Source organism: Rhinoraja longicauda, chromosome 32 (assembly GCF_053455715.1).
Source record: "Rhinoraja longicauda isolate Sanriku21f chromosome 32, sRhiLon1.1, whole genome shotgun sequence".
NCBI classification, from domain to species: Eukaryota; Metazoa; Chordata; class Chondrichthyes; order Rajiformes; family Arhynchobatidae; genus Rhinoraja; species Rhinoraja longicauda.
In genome coordinates this window covers 1730477-1752025 of record NC_135984.1, presented here as the reverse complement: position 1 = coordinate 1752025, position 21549 = coordinate 1730477, and the positions used below count along the sequence as shown (strand labels likewise).

Here is a 21549-nt window from a genome sequence, read left to right as displayed (position 1 = left end):
TGTGTAGGATTGTATGACAAAAGAATAAAACTGATCATAATTTTATCGTGTGCTTTTTTTAACAGAAAATTTACCTTCAATCCTAAAGAAGGGATTGATAATCCCGCCTTGGTCCTAAATGATGACATTGGTAAAGTAAACAACGCATTTGATTGAAAACAGTTTTATGATATGATGTGTACAGTAGATAAGTGCCTTCCCCAAAGCCAATCAACCTTCCCCATTAATATTCCCCAAAGCCAAAGCAAAAGATGGCAATGAGTTCTCGTCAAAATAATGAAGCATTGTCTAGTTGACAAGACCAATTCTGTCACTGAAGCAGAATCATGTTATTCAATATAAAAACAAACAAAGAATTTCTGTTCTGTAAGGTCCAGGTCAAAGTTGATGTTTCCACGATGAATCGTAAATGTATTGTATACCATCCATGATGATTAATGTCAAGAATAAATGAATTAAATGTGAAAAGATGGAGGAAACTAATACAGAATACACTAGCATGGATCAAATGAGCCATCTGCCAAGGCCCACTGCATCTCCTGCTGCTAACCATTTTATCTCCCCTTCCCATTCCCATGCTGACCTTTCTGTCCTGGCCTCCTCCACTACCAGAATGAGGTCACATACAAAATGGAGGAACAGCGCCTCGTATTCCTCTTGGGTAGCTTACAGCCCAACAGTATTAACATTGAATTCTCCAATTTTAGGAAATCGCTAACTATCCCTAACCCCCCCCCCCCCCACTCCTTTTCTCCCCACACCCATCCTTTCCTTTCTCTCCCCCCCCCCCCCCCCCCCAATCTCCTCTCATCCCCTGTGCCACACCTGGACTCCCACCTATTTCTCGGCTTACCCCACCCCCTCCCCTCCTACATTTCTCCCTCTGGCTTCACAATTCATAACTCTTCAATCTCGTCTCGCACCTAGTACTTCTATCTCTGACCTTTGTTTCACCTATCTGCCTATCAACCCCCCCTCATCTGTGTCCACCTATTACCTACCTCTCCCCTCTTCCAGCTTATTCTTCCCCCTCCCCTCCCTTGCCAACAATCAGTCTGAAGACTGGTCTCAACCCAAAACGTCACCTATCCATGTTCTCCAATGATGCTGCCTGACCCGCTGAGTTATTCAAGCACTTTGTGTCCCTTTGTCTGTAATAAAATGTGGCTGTGAAATAATTCCTAGATAAACTGGGAATATCGTAAAGAAAATTAATGTCTAGTATTTAATGGAAAAATGTAGAGAGCCACAGAATGTCATCTCCAAAACATTAATAAAAATCAATTGGATTTGACTTTCCAAGTGTCAATCGTAGCTCGGTGAGTGATAGTCTTCGCTGACTAAGGTTCAGCTCGTCTTCCACAACACTAAGACAATGTGGGCTAAAGGTCCTTCTGTTCCTGTTGACAATGCGGAGGTTCTCTGCGTCTTTGCAATGCTGCCTCTTAGATAACACTTTGAGCCTCCTCAAACAGTTGTAAGAAAAATCAAAGCCGGGATTCTCCCCAGCAAATATTTATTCCTCAAACAAGTATCACTGAAACGTATTTTAGTTTATTAGCGGGTTGTTAGTCGAGAGTGACAAAGTTGGTCTCTGTCTTTCACCAACCTCCTCTGCTTTAGCCATTCTACTGACCTTTTTTAAAAATATTAAACATTTTTAATTAATTTGTGGATGTTGACATTTCTAAGGATTTTAACGTTATCGCTCATTGCATTGTGAAAATGATTAGATTTCTTTCTTCACTATCAGTATTGTTTGGAAAATATTTAAGGATCAATAATGTCAGTGTGAAACTGGAATTACGTGTGGCCCTAGACTGGGTGAAGGACAGCAAGTGTCTTACAATGAACAAGTGACAAGTTTGGTTTCTACAGCAATGCCATTATTTTTATTTCACTCTTGTTGATGTTTCATTAGATCCAGATTTTAATTTTTGTTAGATCTAACTTTTGCTTTCAATTTGAATGCTTGAATATGGCAACATTTGAACTCACTTCACCTTAATTAATAGTCTATGCCTCTGGATTACAACCCATATTGCTCTGTTACCAAATTTGATTCTGACCCAAAACAATAAGCTGTCTATTTTCTCCTGAGTTTTGCCAATACAATGTCTGTTCCCATTTCATATTTCCAGCCTCCATTGTCTTGGTTTGATTTCATTATCAGTTCTGTTCAAAAAACAAGTCTGAAGTAGCTTCTTCAATATTTGGAATGAACATATCCTTTTTTAATGTTGTGTTATCTATCCAGAATTGTCAGTCTTGATCAAGCCCAGAGTCTGTGTTCTGTCTAAGAAGAACCATCAGGTGTTTGGCTTCTACCTGCGGGCCGAGAAGGGGAGGCAAGGTCACCTCATCCGACAGGTGGAGCCTGCAAGCTACGCTCAGGTGGCTGGGCTCTGCGATGGTGACAGGGTGCTGGAGATCAATGGGGACTACGTAGATAACTTGGGACATTCCAAGGTAAGGCTGTTTCACCCTCGTGACACCATCGCTTAGATAACCTAACTGAGATGATCACTCTGCAAGAGCAAACCCAGACAATGAATATTTTTATCTAGTCTTCTGATAACCATGTCTTTTGGTCCAGGAACTCTGTAGACTTATCTTTAAAGATTGTCATCTCTTAAAATACTTTTCTAGATAAGGCACATGAAGAAAAGGTTAGGGTTCAAGCCCCACTCCAAGAAGTTGAAAACGTATTAACTGGATGTGTTCAAATAACCCCCCCACCCCTCACTCCAATGCACCCAACATTGGTCACACGTTGCATCCATGTCTGTGACTACACAGCTTCCCCCCCCTCCCCCCCCCCCCCCCCCCCTACCCCCATCCCCATCATTGCTTTTCCACAGGGAAATGGAGAGGCCTAGAAATTTGTAAGAAGGAACTGCAGATGCAGGTTTAAACCGAAGATAGATATAAAAAGCTGGAGTAACTCAGCGGGACAGGCAGCATCTCTAGAGAGAAGAAATGGGTGGCATTTCGGGTCTGAAGAAGGGTCTTGACCCGAAACGTCACCCATTCCTTCTCCCCAGAGATGCTGCCTGTCCCGCTGAATTACTCCAGCTTTTTGTGTCTATCTTAGGCCTAGATATTTGTTCACATAACTACAAACTGATCCTTGGTAGTTAAAAAATTGGCTTAGTGCAGGTGGACAACCTTTTTGCACTTTTCTGCATGTTGTGTAACTCATACATTTTCTTCCTGGTTGCTTTTTGGTGGGATTTTCATTTTGCTCTGGTGTTTTCACATAAGACTTGCAAAGATGCCATTGAAAGGATTACCTCAATTGATTGTGCATAAGAAATACAAGTATGAATGGGCCATACTCCTCTGGAGCCTGCTCCACCATTCAATAAGTTAATGGCTGATCTTTTGATCTCAGTCCCACTTTTTTGCACTTACCCCATAACCCTTGATTCCTTTAAAGACCAAAGCCTATGGATTTTTCTTTTGAATACAGTCAATAACTGAAGCTCACAGCTGTCCTGTATAGAAAATTCCAAAGATTCAGTAGCTGTGGGTGAAACGTTTCCCTACATTTTTGTGCTTATTTTGAGACTGTGTCTCCTGCTCCAAGTCAACCCAGCCAGGGGGAACAACAACTCTGTATTTGCCTTGAAACCTTCAGGGGTTTGGTCTTGCAACATGATCATCTCTCATTCCTCTAAGTTAGGAGAATTTAGTCCCAATCTCTTGAATCTCTCTTCATACAACAAAGTTGCCAATCCCCAAATCAATCTTTGATGCATTCCTTCTATTGCAAGTAGATCTTTCCTTTGGTAGGGAGCCTAAACCTGTACATGGCATAGATAGAAACATAGAAAATAGGTACAGGAGGAGGCCATTCAGCCCTTCGAGCCAGCACCGCCATTCATTGTGATCATGGCTGATCATCCACAATCAATAACCCGTGCCTGCCTTCTCCCCATATCCCTTGATTCCACTAGCCCCTATAGCTCTATCTAACTCTCTCTTAAATCCATCCAGTGATTTGGCCTCCACTGCCCTCTGTGGCAGAGAATTCCACAAATTCACAACTCTCTGGGTGAAAAAGTTCCTTCTCACCTCAGTTTTAAATGGGCTCGCCTTTATTCTAAGACTGTGGCCCCTGGTTCTGGACTCCCCCAACATTGGGAACATTTTTCCTGCATTTAGCTTGTCCAGTCCTTTTATAATTTTATATGTCTTTATAAGATCCCCTCTCATCCTTCTAAACTCCAGTGAATACAAGCCTAGTCTTTTCAATCTTTCCTCAGATGACAGTCCCGCCATCCCAGGGATCAATCTCGTGAACCTACGCTGCACTGCCTCAATTACAAGGATGTCCTTCCTCAAATTAGGACACCAGAACTGTACACAATACTCCAGATGTGGTCTTACCAGGGCCCTATACAACTGCAGATGAACCTCTTTACTCCTATACTGAAATCCTCTCGTTATGAAGGCCAACATGCCGTTAGCTTTCTTCACTGCCTGCTGTACCTGCATGCCAACTTTCAGTGACTGGTGTACAAGGACACCTAGGTCTCGCTGCACTTCCCCCTTACCTAACCTGATACCATGGAGATAATAATCAGGGCTTTATATAATCAGAGCAAAACATCTCTACTATTGTACTCAAATCCTGCAACAGAGGCCAATATACCATTTCTCAGCCATACTCGAATGGCAGACCAGACTCGATGGTCCGAATAGCCTAATCCTGCTCCTATGTCTTATGGTCTTTGTAACTGCTTGCTGTATCTGGTGTTAACTTCAAGTGTAAAATGCCATCCAGTTCCTCTGAACACCAACGCCTTAGTCACCATTTAAATATTCGATCTTTCTATTTCTTCTATTAAAATGGATGACAATGTATTTCCAAGATATGTTCTATCTGAATGTCCTCACCCATTCACTAAGCCTTTCATTTTCCCCCGGAGGTTTCACTGTATTTTCCTCATGACCCAAATGGTAATCTAGCCCTGAGACTCTATACAATTACACAGCTAGAGAGGAGTGAGGCACTGTGTATATTGTTCTCGAGATAAACTGCCCAGCTACATTGCACCTATATATTCACCTGACTCAATTATATTCCCTCTTTCTAGAGTTGTAAGATTTTTGTCTCTTAAAACCTCACAGTAAAATCCTTGTTACGATAATTAATGAAAGGCAGATGTTATTCCTAATTTGTTCAGGCAAACGCCTCCGCTGTCACGCTGCGAAAACGGAGAGGATGAGACGGAGCTTCTTCCCACAGGCCATCAGGACTGTCAACTTTTATAACCCCAGAGACTAAATTTTTGTCGACACTAATAGTAACTTATTAACTTTATTTATATGCTGTAACTGTAATTCTTTTTTGTGCACAACCCGCAGGCATTGCCACTTTCATTTCACTGCACATCGTGTATGTGTATGTGACAAATAAATTTGACTTGACTTGACTTGACTTGTTTCTAATCTACTTCCTGGTAGGTTGTGGAGAAGATAAGGCGGAGTGGTGACAAAATCGCTCTTCTAGTTGTCGATGAAGTCTCCTATGAAGATGCAAAAACGAGGAATCTGAATCTTGCAGATTTGGTGCAGTCTGAACACGGGACCGCGCATGGTAAACCACGACTCTGCTATGTAGAAAATGGGCTTGACATTCACTTGTGCTCTCCTGAAGGTATTTATCACCCATTTATCTTTCCTTGCCCTTCTTCCCCTGAGCTTTTCACTACGAGGCATCTCACATCAGCTCCGCAGCTCCCGAAATATTGTCATCTTTCTGACTCCTCTCTTCTCCTCCCACGACCTCCTCTGTAAGGAGTGCCACAGTGCCGCAGCAGGTAGAGCTGCTGCCTCACAGCGCCAGAAATCTAGGTTCCATCCTGACACTCCTGTGGTGTCTGTGTGGAGTTTGCATGTTCTCCCTGTGTCAGCAAGGGTTTCCACTGGGTACCCGCGTTTCCTCCCACGTCCCATAGACATGCGGGTTTGCAGGTTAATTGGCCTCTGCAAAGTTGCCCCCAATGCATAGGGAATGGATGAGAAAGTGGGATAACATAGAACAAGTGTGAACGGGTGATCGATGATCAGCATGGATTCAGTGGGCCGAAGGGGCTATTTCCATACTGTATCTAAGCTAATCAGTTATCTCTGCTCCAGCTTGGTTCAGGTGTTCCTGAAACCATCTTCCATGGATTTTCTTTTATTTTTAGCCACAATGATCTCCTATGTGTCACCTTCCATAAAGAGGCACTTCAACAGTTCTGCTGCCAATGTGCTGCCTCACCAATTGTCCATCATCCCTACAATCATTGATTTACCTTGGCTCCCAGTCCAGTAAAATTTGAGTCCTTGTTTTCAAGTTCCATTGTGTCTTCATATCTCCCAGTTGTTGCAATCTACACTCTTACAACTGCCAGTGACATCTGCAGTCCTGCCCTCTTGCATATCCCTGATTGTTATCTCCACACCATTGGCAGTTGTCACATCAAGTCTTAAGATATCATATTTCTTTCTTAACACATCCCTCCTCCTCCTTGAAGCTGATACTCTATCTGAAGAAAGGTCCCAACCTGAAAGGTCATCTGTCCAATTTCTTCCATAGATGCCTGTCTGACCCACTGAGTTCCTCCAGTGGTTTGTTGTTTCTCTATCTTTAACCTTCTGGCCATTTGTCCGATTATCTCCTTCAGTTGCCTCAGGCGGTTTTTTAAATAAGGCTGCACCACAGTGCTTTGTACCCGATTAAATACTCGTGATACGTTGCCTGTATGTTGCAATTTAGTCGAAACAAACTCCCACAGACAGCAATGACCTAAAGACTGGGTTTAATGTTGGCCATGACTGAAGACCTGGAAGAACTGCCCTGTCCCTCCGAGAGAAAAAAAGTCAATCTCTCAATTTAGCGCTACACCTGAAAAGAACAGCCCCTTTCCAGATACATTGCTCCCACAGTACTGCAGTTAAATATCAGCCTAACTTTCTGTCTCTCTCCAATGGAGATAAATGCACAATGTTCTGGTCTTTAACAGCTGCATCTCTGGTTGATTATGCAGATTGGCTGCTGAGTCCAATGCAAACAATGGCTGTCTTCCTTATTCAGGATTTCAGGATTCAGGATTTCAGGATATCTTTATTTGTCAAGTTTTTTTTGACGAAATTTAGTCACCCACAGTCCAACAATAAAAGCAGTAAAATAAGCAAATTACACAACCCCAACCAACACAAAAAAAAGAAACATCCATCACAGTGAGTCACAGTGAATTCATGACAGCCAAATGTGTTGAAGTGAATACAACTGGCAGCTGATACACTTGCATATCCTGAGACCCAGTTCGATTTCTCCTCTCTTTTATTAAACGAAATGCGTTGGAAATATACTATTGCAATGTTTAAGAAAAATTTAGACAGATACATGCATAGGATAGGTTTAGCGGGACATGGGCCAGATGAGGGAAGGTGGGACTAGTGTTAATGGGGCTTGTTAGTCGGCATGGGCAATTTGGGTTGAAGAGCTTGTTTCCAAATTGTACGACTCTGTGACTCGATAATCTTGTGCAAAAAAAGTAACGTGCAAGCACATTTTGTTGTGTTGGATGTCCCTACCACCCCCAGGTGCTGACGTTTGCTGGCAGCAGGTGCTAATGGGCCCCCTATCTGACAATCTGTTTGAGATAATTCAATACCTCTCGTTTGATCAAGGGATTAATTACTGTTGCTAAGCCTCTGCAAGGACAGTCCAGAGTTCACACGCATGCAATTTTATGAGGGTTCCACCCAGATGGATTTACTGCCCACGCTCTTCCCTTTTGTATGTGTGTAGTGCATGAAATAGTCATGGCAGTTAATTCAGCACAGATCAGTGAATCTATTTAATGCAATGTAACCATTGAAATTGTTCCAGTGTCAGGATTGTTATTCCCCAGTCTTCTGGCTAGCATTGGATGAAGGAATGCTCTGGAACTCTCCCTGTTGTTGGGCAACAATAACAATACGATAATCAACCTCCCTTACAAGAGAAAAGATAGGTTATCTTGGAAGGAATGGAATACTTTATCGAATACTAAGCACAATTAAATTTTTTGGTTGTAAACCCAATATATGTAAATAGCAGCTGCCTACGGTGCTGACAAAGTTACAAACCCGCCGGCTCCTCCTTTTGTTCCACCCCCTCCCCACAGCGGTTCCCCCTCGCCTGGTCCCCATTGTTCTCCCACCCTTCACAATTGTCCATTGATCTTGCCCCATCTCCCTCACGGTGGTCCCCCCACGCCGGGTCCTCCGTTGTTCTTCCCTTCCCCCCTCACGGTGCTCCTCCACGCCCTCATCGACCGTCAACCCCACGAGGCATCGCCGCCACCACGAGGCTTCACCGCTGCAGCTGTTTTGCTGCCGCCGAGGCCTCACCGCTGCCATCGCCCCACTTCATGCCTCCGTGGTGCCGACCCGGGCCCCAGCCACGGGCTCCGTTGGCCGCTCCGCCGACCCGGACTCTGACCCGCGAGGCGAGGCCCCGACCCGGACTCAGCCCCGCGAGGCCCCAGCCAGGCCCCGAGAATGCCACATCACACTGAACCCTCCATCCACATTTCCCTTTTATTGACTTCAATGGGAAAGAAAATTAAACCAAATATAACGTACACAAGTCCAAGGTTTAGTTTAGTTTAGTTTAGAGATACAGTGCGGAAACAGGCCGTTTGGCGCACTGATTCCGCGCCGACCAGCGATGCCCGCACACTAACACTATCCTACACCAACTAGGGACAATTTACACATACACCAAGCCAATTAACCTACAAACCTGTTCGTCTTTGGAGTGCGGGAGGAAACCGAAGGTCTCGGAGAAAACCCACGTAGGTCATGGGGAGAACGTACAAAATCCGTACAGACAGCACCCGTAGTCGGGATCGAACCTGGGTCTCCGGCGCTGTAAGCGCTGTAAGGCAGCAACTCTGCAGCTGTGCCACCGTGATAAAATTATCTTAAAGACATCTTAAAAACATCAGTCTGAAGAAGGGTCTCGACCCGAACCGTCACCCATTCCTTTTCTCCTGAGATGCTGCCTGACCCGCTGAGTTACTCCAGTATTTTGTGTCTACCTTCTGTGTTCCTATCTATTTAAAAATGGCATGAAAGGTCTGTTTGTAAAACTACAATTTATCCTCAAAGAAAGACCATAAATGCAAGAGTAACTCAGTAGGTCCCCGCTAAGTTGCTCCAGCATTTTGTATCTATCTTCGGTGTAAACCAGCATCTGCAGTTCCTACCCACACATTTATCCTCGTTGTATGAATTCAGGTGTCAAAGGTCCATTTACGTTGAGCATCCAACATGGAGGAGCTGCTGAAAAAGCTGGACTTCAGATGGATGACAGGCTCATTGAAGTTAATGGAGTTAATATTGAGGACTGCACACATTTTCAAGTTGCCAAAAAGGTAAGGCACTATAGGGGTATCCATTCCATTTCACCTGCATCTTCATTGATGATGTGATTAGCTGTACCCATCCACTGTGAAAGATGGAGAACAAGCCACTTACATATAAAATTAGCATTCTACTAAATCAATTCTAGCTTTGGCTTTGTGGGTATTATGCTAATTTTTGACTCAGACTTGAAGATAGAATGAGGAAAACCATGAGGTTATCCAATAGTAGATTAAAAAAACGCAGAAATGCTGAGCATTGTTTAACTGGTGAGAGACTCAGAAATATTGATGTTCATCAGGACCTGGGTTTCCTTGCACACAAGTCAATAACTACCAACATACGGGCAATTAGGATGGGAAAGAGTATGCTGGCCTATATTTCAAGAAGATTTGAGTAAAAGAGTAAAGATGTCATACTGACATTATTTCTTGCCCTGGTGGCAGTATTGTGTACAAACTGGTCTTCAACTCTAAAAAAGGATATACTTGCTTTCGAGAAGATTTACCAGTCAGGAGCGATTTAAGTATTCCAGTCCACAATAATCTACAGATTTGAAGAGTGAAAGGTGGGAGGATGTTTCCCCTTGCTATTGTCTGGACTTGACAATGAAAGCCTGAAAATCAGGAAGAGGCCATTTAACTCCTCTCAGAAGATGGTTAATCTTTGGAGTTCTTGACATCAGAGGGCTCTGCAGAACTAGGCTGTGCGTGGATTTTTTAAAAAGCGATCTGTAGATTTCTGGATATTAAAGGAATGAGGGAATATAGGGATAGAGCAGGAAAATAGTGCTTGCGATTGAAGATCTCTGTACCGCCCACTCCCCTGATATCAATCAGCCTGAGGAAGGGCCTCGACCCGAAACGTCACCCATTCCTTCTCTTCAGAGATGCTTCCCGTCCCACTGAGTTACTCCAGCAATTTGTATCTATCGTTGATTTAAACCAGCATCTGCCGTTCAATCCTACACTGAAAGAACTATCCCCTTATTTTAAGATTCTTGCTGATAGTTTTTAAGTGACCGACTTTCAAAAGGATGGAAAGCTAAGTTTGTGATTCTGGCCAACAACAGACACAAGCTTCATATTTTTCATTGAGAGCCAGTGTTAATAGTAGGACAAGTTTCAAAACCGATTAGTATAAATACTCAAATAACAATTTATCAGGGTTTGGCTCCTTCCAATTACTGTCTCATTCTGGTGGCAGATGGTGCTTATTATGTGTAAACAAAATTAGTGTGTCCTACTATTTCATCAGTTCAATTCCCAACTGTAATAAAACGCCAAATAAAGAAATTGCGTTGCATTAGCAGGTAGACAATGTATAGTAAATTGGCATGATTACAAAATGGAATAGTAAATCCAGGCTTTTATTATCTCGAAGCTTCACTATTTTAACAAACTCTTGGTCAGCATCCCTTGTTCCACTTTCCATAAAATTTGAGAACATTCAAAATTATTGTCTACATCCTAACTTGGACTGTTACTAGCCTTTGCTTTCCGACCTACATTAGCTCACAATTGGGCAACACCTTGATTTTGACATTATATCCTTGTTTTGAAATCTCTCCATTACTTCAATGTGCCCTATCTCGTAGATTGGAGCCCAACATCTCCTCATAAGATGTGTTTGATAACACATCTATAAAAAATATGTGATTCTCTCATGTCAGTGCACGAATCAAGACACTGTATAACCTTTTTCTCAAGATCCATAACTCCTTGACAGTCAAAGCTTGTCAGGCAGTCGGAAGCTGAGTGTGTAAAGTGTCCTGGAGAAACCTCCCCTTGAATGGAATGGTGTTGATTCCAGATATCATGGGTCTTGGTTAAGGAAAACGTTATAGGAAGTTAATCTTCCAAAGCTTGTGGGCTTGGGAGTTTCTGGGAAAATGAAGCAACCTTGCTTATCATTGTTTATATCGGTACGAATGGAAGTTACACCTGGCAAAGTAAGACGGATACTAATTGTGCCTTTACCTCTGAACGTTTTTTGCTATGTCAGCAAGAAAGACACTAAAAATATAATATAAGCAGAATTTAAACACATGTCTGAAAAAAGGAATTGAAGATAAAGTCAGAGAGTAGATAAATGGAGTGGATACATTCCGTGAAAGCAGTGCATTTCTTGAGTTTAGGACACTGCCAAAGATTAACAATGATTAGGTTTTCAGAGATCTGTGTAACTAAATTAAGCCATGCACCCAAACTGACAGGATGTCAAACACAAGATTTTTACACTTGCAAGTGATAATTGAAAATATTTTTGTTTCTAATTATCACTTGCAAACAGATTTCAGTAGCTGATATCAAGTACAGAAATAAACCTATGTGTGATGACCAATGTCTTACAGCGATGTTACCCCATCCAAAGCCTTTAGAAATACTGAATGTGCCTTTTTGAAACCAGAGAAGTGTCAGGTTGCTTAATTGGGTATCGTTGGCTTGTCCCACTTGTAGTAGCTTGGTTTCAACCATGTTATGCAAAATTATGGCAAGTCTTACAAACACTGTGCCTTCTGATCTGATCCTTTCAAATGACCAGAGCATTTAATTAAGTGCATATTATGTTTACACAAGGGGCTGGCTAAAATATTTATTTTATTTAATGTTACATATTTCTCAGTCCATTCGGCTTGATCCATATTTTTTCAGTAATATCTAAATCTAGATGGGGTTTCAATTGATGTTGATGTGAAATGCTGCAGAAACTACTCTATTTTAATTTGGTCATCATTCCATTTAGTTGGTGCCACAAGTTTGATTCAACATCCCCAATGTCTTCAAGGAATGCAAGTCAATGTCGAAAGGGTTTGTGATGTTTGTCTTTGAAGCCTTCTCCTGCTCTGGACATCAGTTGTAAATTAATGGGGAAAGCGACTTTCACCATCTCTTTCTACATTGCCTGGGGCAGTATTAATTGGGCCATCTTATGTTGCTCACCATGATGCCCAGGAGCACAGCTGTATGCTGTGACCTGTGCAACAATGCTTAATGTTCTTCACTGTAAATAAATGTAGACAAAATATGTTTTGACTTAACTTCACTAAATACCAGGTTCTGAAAATCTAACAAAGTCTGATCAATTGCTCCTTTCCCATCCCATCTCTACATAAAATGTGAACTTGGAGCTGGCTGTAAAGGCAGGCAGCAGATTAGGTTAAAAGTAGCCCCAGTTGAGTCACAATATGAAACTTCTGTAAAGTTGCAGTAAGATGGCCTACCAGATAATCAATGTCTGTGTTTGTTAATAGATTAAAGAGAGTGGAGATTCAGTAACGTTCCTCGTGGCTGATCAGAAGACAGATGCTTACTATAGGAATAAAGGCATCAAGATCATTCCAGCCATGGCCTGCTTCAAGCACTTGCCATTCAAGACAAGGAAACTTTACTTAGTGAAAGGGAGTTGTGGCTATGGATTCCTGCTGAAAACTGAGAAAACAGTTTCGGGGGCACTTGGTAAGTGACTGATTGCTAGGTAAGCAGGGAGAAGGCATGGCCACTCAAGACCTGATGGGATCACCCCAGGATATTAAGATAGACAAGAGGGGAGATTGCAGATGCCTTGACGAAGATCGTTGCATCTTCTCTATCAACATGCGAGATCTGGAGGATATATGTTGAACCTTTATTTAAGAAGGAAAGTAGAGGGAATCCAGGGAACGAGGCAGCGAGCCTCATGTCAATGATAGGGAAGATATTCCGGATTCTTCCAGATTGGATGTACTCCCATTTGAAAGAGAATGGGTTAATTAGGGAATCGGCATGGCTTTGTACACACTTAATTGAGTTTTTTGAGGTGACGAAGGTGATCGATGAGGTTAGGGCAATGGATGTTGTCGACATGGATTTTAGTCATGCATTTGATAAAGTCCCCCATGGTAGGCTGAACCAGAAGATTACGATGCATAGGATTGATAGTGATTTGGACGTATGGATTCAGAACTGGCTTAATGATACAAGATATAAGATTGTGGTGTAAGGATTCAGGCTGGAGGTCTGTGTCAACAGGGATCTGTGCTGGAACCTCGGTTTATCATTATATATAAATAACTTGGATGTAAATATAGACAGGTTGGTTAGTAAGTTTGCAGATGACAGCAAAATTGCTAGGGTCGCGAACTGTGAGGAAAGCCGTCAAGTTAATAGCGGGATATAGATCAGCCACAGAAACATAGAAAATAGGTGCAGGAGAAGGCCATTTGGCCCTTCGGCCCAGCACCGCCATTCATTATGATCATGGCTGAACGGGCGGGGAAATGACAGATGGAGTTGAATCCAAGCAAGTGGGAGGTATTGCACTTTGGGAGGTCAAATGTAAGCAACAAATTTAATGGCATGACCCTTAACAGCATTGATGTACAGAGGTCCAAATCCATAACTCCCTGACAGTGGCAACACAAGTAGAGTGGTAAAGAAGGCATAGATTATGTTTGCTTTCATAGGTCAGGGCAACGAGTATGATAGTTAGGAAGTAATGATGCAGCTCTATAGGACTTTGGTTAGGCCACTTTAGAAGAATTGTGTGCATTTCTGGTCGCCCCATTACTGGAAGGATGTGGAGGCATTAAAAAGGATATAAAGGTTTACCAGAATGATAAGCCTGGATAAGGGGGGATTAGAGGATGGGCACTTGGATTGTTTTCTCTGGAACCCCAGAGGTTGCAGGGAGACCCGATAGAAGTAAATAAAATGATCAGAGGAATAGATAGGGTAGACAGTCAAAACCTTTTTCGCAGGATGGTAAAATCAAATATTAAGGGGCATAGCTTTAAGGTGAGAGGGGCAAAGTTTAAAGGTGTTGTGCAAGGCAAGTTATTTATACAGTAAGTATCTGGAACACGCTGCTGGGGGTGGTGGTGGAGGCAGATACGACTGTTGGATAGGCACTTGGATATGCAGGGAATGGAGGGATATTAGTTACATGCGGGTAGATAAGAGTTGTTTTGGCATCATGTTCGGCACATACATTGTGGCACAAACATTGTCTGTTGTACTGTTCTATGGTCTATGACTAACTAAGAAGAAGACATCTTGCATGAAATGTACTCAGAGGTATAACAACACCCCTCAGAATGCTTGAAGTTTAAAAAAAGAGTTGAACTGGTTTTAGTTTGTAATCACAATCAACATTTTAGCTAGTATAGCAACTATATTGTGGGTTTTTATAATGAACCCAGCGAGTTTGACGACAATGACAGGTTCCTAAAGAAGTTCCCTGCAACTTCATTTTTCAATGGCCATTTTGTTTGGTGACCATGATTACACTTAGATTAGTTTTGTTTATTGTCACATATACTGAGGTACAGTGAAAAGCTTTTTTTTGATGCATGCTATCCGGTCAGAGTAAAGACTATACATGATTACCATTAAATCATCCACAGTGTACAGATACAGGATAAAGGGAATAATGTTTAGTGCAAGGTAAAATCCCCATTAAAGAGTCCAAGGGTCTCTAATGGGGTAGATGGTAGGTCAGGACTGCTCTCTTGTTGGTGAATAGGATGGTTCAGTTGCCTGATAACAGTTCCTAGCTAAATGTTAGCCATCTAATATTGAAGTGAACCCCTGCCCTGTTTCTTAAAGCTCTCCACCTTGTGTCAAATCTATATCAATTGTAGTTCATCGAGGCGACTGATTGCAACAATCCTATTACTGCTCTATCACACGGGGGCAAAAGATGATGAATTTTGGGCATTTTCTTATCTACTGATTCTTGTATGTCTAAACCATGGGTAATTTTTGTGTGTTATATATTACCTCAAAAGACAACGCAGGCAAGGCTTCTGCCAGCCATCGTCGTATTGCATTAACCATGTGCAATTGGCATTTTTTTCAGGTCAGTATTTGTCAGAAGTGGATGTGGGAAGCTCAGCAGAGAAATGTGGGATGCAGGAAGGTGACCGCTTGCTAAGTGTAAATGGAGAGAACATTGATGGGCTGGAGCATGATGTTGTAGTGAAGAAGGTCAGACAGGATGGAAATCAGGCTACCCTTGTTGTCATCAGCTTTGAAGGAGACAAGTATTTTACATCTGTGAGTCTTTCCCATTTTGTTATATCAACTTTTTCATCCACAAAGGACAGAGCGATAATTAGTTTTATCTGGTGTTGAAAAAGAATGTACTGAACCGTGACAAGATCATTATATCTTTACTTAAAAACAGGCACAGAGTGCAGGAGTAACTCAGCTGGTCAGGCAGCATCTCTGGAGAACGTGGATAGGTGACGTTTCACAGAGTGCAGGAGTAACTCAGCTGGTCAGGCAGCATCTCTGGAGAACGTGGATAAGAGACGTTTCACAGAGTGCAGGAGTAACTCAGCGGGTCAGGCAGCATCTCTGGAGAACGTGGATAGGTGACGTTTCACAGAGTGCTGGAGTAACTCAGCGGGTCAGGCAGCATCTCTGGAGAACGTGGATAGGTGATGTTTCAAGTCGGGACCCTTCCTCAGCCTCTTGTATCTTCCTATCGTCACTTCTGACATCTCCACTTGGCAGACAGTAAAGACCAATCATGGTGTCGTTGTTTTGTCATACAATTTTCAACCCACCCACTGATGCAATACTGAGTTAGCACAGCCAATATTTAATATAATATTTCCCTTTAGAATATCACCACTTCAGAAAAAGAGGATAGGGTAATAACGTTATCCAGAGATCTGTTAGAATACACAATTCATTTCCAGGAGCTGCATATGAGGCAGTTTGCATAAACAAATTCAAGGGGAATCTAAATAAGCCTATGGAGAAACGTTGCATGAATTACAAATCCAAGGATGGACAAGAAATTCAAATTCTTGAATGACAGAATGTTGTGTATTGAACTTCGGTGTTGTCAAATATTCTGCTCTCCACATCATTAAAAGGAAAGAAGAGTGTATAGACAAACAGCAGTTGGTTCAGTAAAGTGCGCAGTACACATTTTCACTGTGCCTACATCTGCCAGCATCTTCTCTTCCCTGTATCACTCCCTCTCTTCTACACATCCTATCTTATATTCATCCTGCCCCACTCTTTCCACCTCCCAGTTCCTCAGCCCCCATTCCTGCTCTCCCTGCAACATCCCTTGCCAATCTCAGTTAGGTTGGACCCGGTTCCAGAACATGATCACAATTAAGTATAAGTTTATCTGCTTTTTCCGTGTTCCTACCCAATCACAGTCTCTTGATTTTCCTATTCATCATCCCCTTGAATATATTCAACAACCAAGTTCCCACAGCCGTTTGAAGAAAATTCCAAGTTCTTTGAAGCAGCTAATGAAAGAAAACGGTTTACATGTGGATCCTTTCAATTACCCCCAGTTTACCTGAACGTTCTTTGCAACCTTTGACATGTTGTCACGTGTTCTGCAGGTAATGTGGCAATAAAAATACGTAACAAGCTGTATGAATAGCAACACAAATGTGGCAGTAGGTGATAGAGGTCGAAGGACAATTGATGGCACGAAATCCAAATCATTTTATAAAAATAGTACCAAGGTATCTTTTACATCCTCCTGAGAGGGCTGGTAAGCCTTTGCATGTCTCATTTGAAAGGTGATGCCTTTGACACTGCAGACACAGTACTCCAATGAGAATGTAAAATGAGACAATATGCTTAAGTCACCTTCTGACTCAGATGTGAGAGTATTATCTACTGAGCCATAGCAGAACCTTAAATAAAATCTATCCTGTATTTAATTGATTGTGAGCATTATGGCAATTTGAGAAACAATCTTTTCCTGCCTCTTTCAAAAAAATGTTTGAGATTCAATAGAAAGTATTAAAAGCATTTGTGAGGTCCTCTGTCAATTCCCCTTCCCACACCAACCCATCTGTCCTCGGCCTTCTCCGGTGCCAGGAAAAGGCCTGACACAAACTAGAACGATACCACCTATTCCACCCAGGTAGTCTACAGCCCAATGGTATAAACATTTCATTTTCCTTTTCAGATAACACATGTTCCTTTCCCTCTCCTCTGATCCACTCGAGTTCTCTCACTTCCCCTACTTCCTCCCCCCAATTCCAACTCCATGTTACAGTTTTGCTCACTGCCCCCATTTGGTTTCATCTTCCTTCTGCCCACGCATTTAACCTCTTGGGTCTCCTATCCCCTCTCCCAACTGGTTCCATCTGCCATCATCCCTCCCTGATCTTGTTCCACTTATTTCCTTTCTTCCTTAGCAGATCCCAGCATCTGCAACCTCCTGTTCTCCACTTATCACATTCCAACCTCTCTCTACCTCCACCCTCTCCTCCACCTGTCTCCAAGTGCTCATCATCTCCTCCTAATCTGGTTCCACCGATCACCTCCCATCCCCTTTCACTTCTATATACGATCTTCCCTCTACACTCAATCCTGATGCAGGGTTTCAACCCAAAATGTCAACCAATCCTCTGCCTCTACAGATGCCGCCTGACCTGCTGAGTTCTTCTAGCAGTTTGATTTTTGCTGAGAATTAGATAGGCAGTGAAAATAATATGAGGCAAGAGCCTCTTTAATTATGATAAACCTCTGTCTGTCACAGCTGGGGTTGCCTCCTTTGATTTGCGAAGATGAAGAAGAAATTAATCCAAAGCAGACAACAGAAGATCAAACAGAGGAACATCCACCACTTCAGCCACATAGTCATTTTCCATTACGGGTGGCAGGAGAAAGAAAAACTGTTCCCACAGCCAGACTTTGCCACTTGGTGAAAGGCTCCAAAGGATATGGTTTTCAACTTTACAGTATCACTGATGAGCCAGGAGCTTACATCCAGCAGGTTGGTTCTCTGTTTTTGAGTAAGAGGACTGAAAACAATAACTTCACTGGTAAAAATCATCCTGGAAACTCAAGTTAATGAAGGTACAATAGCAGGAATCATTGTTAGTTGTTCGGAATACTTTTGCCTCAAATGTTGGCAAGACTTGCATTTGAGAAAAACAAAGTGCTGGAGTAACTTTGTGGGTTAGACAGCATCTGTGGAAGGAATGGATAAGCAATGTTTTGGGTCGGGACTCTGCTTCAGATCCCAGTCCCTGGGCTGGTGTCTCCAAGATTTGTATTTGTGGCACTATCCCAGACTTGTCTAAGGGAGTGGAGATTAGCCGTCACTGGGACAGCTGCAGTCTCTGTGGCGAAAGAACTCACAGCATTGATCCTTAAAAATTCAAAGATTTTGAAATCGAAATGGAGGAAATCATGGTAGAATTTTCAATTGTAATGTATTGTACCCTAATTCTCACCAAAGGCCATTCATCCACCACCCTGACATTTTCTGCTTTCTATAGAATTTTCTTCAGTTTCTCAGTCAGAATCCAGGATGCTCTGTAGAACATACTTCTGACCTAAACTTTGTTTAGACTTTAGAGAAACAGCGTGGAAACAGGCCCTTCGGCCCACTGTGTCCGCGCTGACCAGCGATCACCCCGTACACAAGTATTATCCTACACATTTGGGACAATTTAATTTTTTTCTGAAGCCAACTCACCTACGAACATGTACGTCTTTGGAGTGTGGAAAGAAACAGGAGCACTCGGAAAAAAACCTAGGCAGTCACAGGGATAACGTGCAAACTCCATACAGACCGCACCCGTAGTCAGGGTCGAACCCGGATCTCTGGCGCTGTAAATCTACCATTGCACCACTGTGCGACTACTATTGAGCTACTTGTCCTAAATTTATTGGCCTATTGGGCTACTTGTTCTATAATTTCCTTGTGTGGGATTATGTTAAAGATTTGTTTAACAGGCACTCCCTCTATCCCACTCACTGCCCTCTCCACCTCGTCTGCTGTCTGGACAAACATGTTTTTTGTCTTCCTCAGTGCTTTGGCCTGAATCTAACTATATTAAAGGAAGACAAAATGTGTAGGAAGGAACTGCAGATGCTGGTTTACACCAAAGGTAGAACACAAAATGCTGGAGTAACTCGTCACCTTCCCTATAGCTAGCAATGTACCATTCTGCATTTCCTTGATCAGCGTCCCCTTTGATGTGTTTCCACACCTTACCCTTCCATAGCTCTATGTCTCTCTCTGCCCTGACTCTTAGTGTGAAGAAGGGTCTTGCCACGAACGTTACCCATTCCTTCCCTCCAGAGATTCTGCCTATCCCGCTGAGTTATTCCAGCATTTTGGTGTCTACTATATTAAAGGCGACTTGTGAGGACAGATTGCAGCAGTGTTTTATATTTCATTGTATAAAATACTTTTAGGTTATACCTGAAGAAGTCGGATACAAGGCGGGAATCCGGACTGGTGATATAGTGATTGAAGTCAATGGAAAGAATATAGAGAAAGTCGATTATGACGATGCTCTTCAAAGAATAAAAGAAAATGAAGGCAAAGTGACTCTTCTTGTCATGAATAAAAAAGAATATTGGGACTGCAAGGATAACAACATCCCAATTAGCAGAGAGTCGGGCAGTGAAGCCAATGAAATTAAGAAAACCAAGAATCCAGAGAAAGGGAATTTCTCCAGCTTTGACTTCAGGAAAACAAGCCTAAAAAAAAGCAATACTCTTCCTGTTATCAAGGTAACTCTAGCAAGACCTTTACATCAGATAATCTGTTTCAGTGGATAGTTTGATCAGAACACTAGGGTGGAACCTTCCAGCTCGTTCTCAAATGGGTACCGTCATATATTTTATGTGCACAAGGAAACACGACAATTAGGTTTAAAGCCCAATAAACCAAGAATGCAGCGATGTATCATTAGTCAGAAGGGAAGATTAATCTCAATGCTGGGTGATTAGGCAAGTGCCTAATTGTATAAAGTCATGGTCAATCCTCAAGAGTGGTGCAGTGCGTATTTACCAAAATCATACTGGGGTTTAGAAGGTTACATAATTAGCAAATTATAAACTTGGCTCATGTCCATGGACAGAGATATTTAAAATGATAAATGAATTCAGTTAGAGAGAAATTGTTTCCTCTTATTGAGAAAGAAACGTGTGGAAAGCACTCCTCATGTACATGGAAAACATATACTTCCTCAGAATCCTCAGGAAATTTGGCATGTTTCCAGTAATTCTCACCAATTTCTACAAATGCACCATAGAAAGTATCCTATCTAGATGCACCACAGCTTCGTACGGCAAATGCTCTGTCCAATACTTTAATATGATAAGTTTTAATCTGCAATTTGAGAGGGAGGAGGTTAAATCAGAAATGTCAGTGTTGCAGTTGAACAAAGGGGAGTATGAAGGCATGAGGAGCTGGCCAAGGTCGACTGGATAAGGATCCTAGCAGGAATGACTGGAACAGCAATGGCAGGAATTTCTGGACATAATCCAGAAGATGCAGGATCATTTTATTCCAAAGAGGAAGAAAGATTTTAAGGGAAGTAAGAGGCAACTGTGGCTGACTAGGGATGGAATAAAACTAAAAGAAAAGGTGTATGACAGAGCAAAGAGTAGTGGGAAGCTAGTGGATTGGGTAACTTTCAAAGGACAACAGAAGGTAACAAAAAGGGCAATACAGGGTGAAAAGATGAAGTACGAGGGTAAGCTGGCCAAGAATATAAAGAAGGATAGTAAAAGCGTCTTTAGGTTTGTTAAGAGAAAAAGACCAGTAAAGATAAATGTGGGTCCCTTGAAGGCAGAAACTGGTGAAATTATTATGGGGAACAAGGAAGTAGCAGAAGAGTTGAGCAGGCACTTTGGATCTGTCTTCAATAAGGAAGACACAAACAATCTCCCAGATGTACAGGTATGTAGGTTAATTGACTGGGTAAATGTAAAAATTGTCCCTAGTGGGTGTAGGATAGTGTTAATGTACGGGGATCGTTGGGCGGCACGGACTTGGTGGGCCGAAAAGGCCTGTTTCCGGCTGTATATATATGATATGATATGATATGTACAAGAACACAGAGGATTTAGGGAGACAGAGGAACTGAAAGAAATTTGCATTAGCCGAGAAATAGTATTGGGTAGACTGATGGGACTGAAGGCTGATAAATCCCCAGGGCCTGATGGTCTGCATCCCAGGGTACTCAAGGAGGTGGCTCTGGAAATCATGGACGTATTGGTGATCATTTTCCAATGTTCTATAGATTCAGGTTCAGTTCCTGTGGATTGGAGGGCAGCTAATGTTATCCCACCTTTCAAGAAAGGAGCAAGAGAAAAAACGGGGAATTATAGACCAGTTAGCCTGACATCGGTGGTGGGGAAGATGCTG

The 21549-nt window shown here is 42.4% G+C and overlaps 1 protein-coding gene across 1 annotated transcript in view; it reads left to right on the top strand.

The window, feature by feature from the left end:
* LOC144608720 (Na(+)/H(+) exchange regulatory cofactor NHE-RF3-like) overlaps positions 1-21549 on the top strand; it is a 37671-nt gene that overhangs the window by 9561 nt on the left and 6561 nt on the right. Inside the window, exons 4-11 of the mRNA XM_078426751.1 lie at positions 66-130; positions 2258-2469; positions 5473-5665; positions 9286-9422; positions 12665-12869; positions 15250-15446; positions 17917-18153; positions 19587-19907. Coding sequence (XP_078282877.1) covers positions 66-130; positions 2258-2469; positions 5473-5665; positions 9286-9422; positions 12665-12869; positions 15250-15446; positions 17917-18153; positions 19587-19907 — 1567 coding nt within the window. The remainder of the gene's footprint in view (positions 1-65; positions 131-2257; positions 2470-5472; positions 5666-9285; positions 9423-12664; positions 12870-15249; positions 15447-17916; positions 18154-19586; positions 19908-21549) is intronic.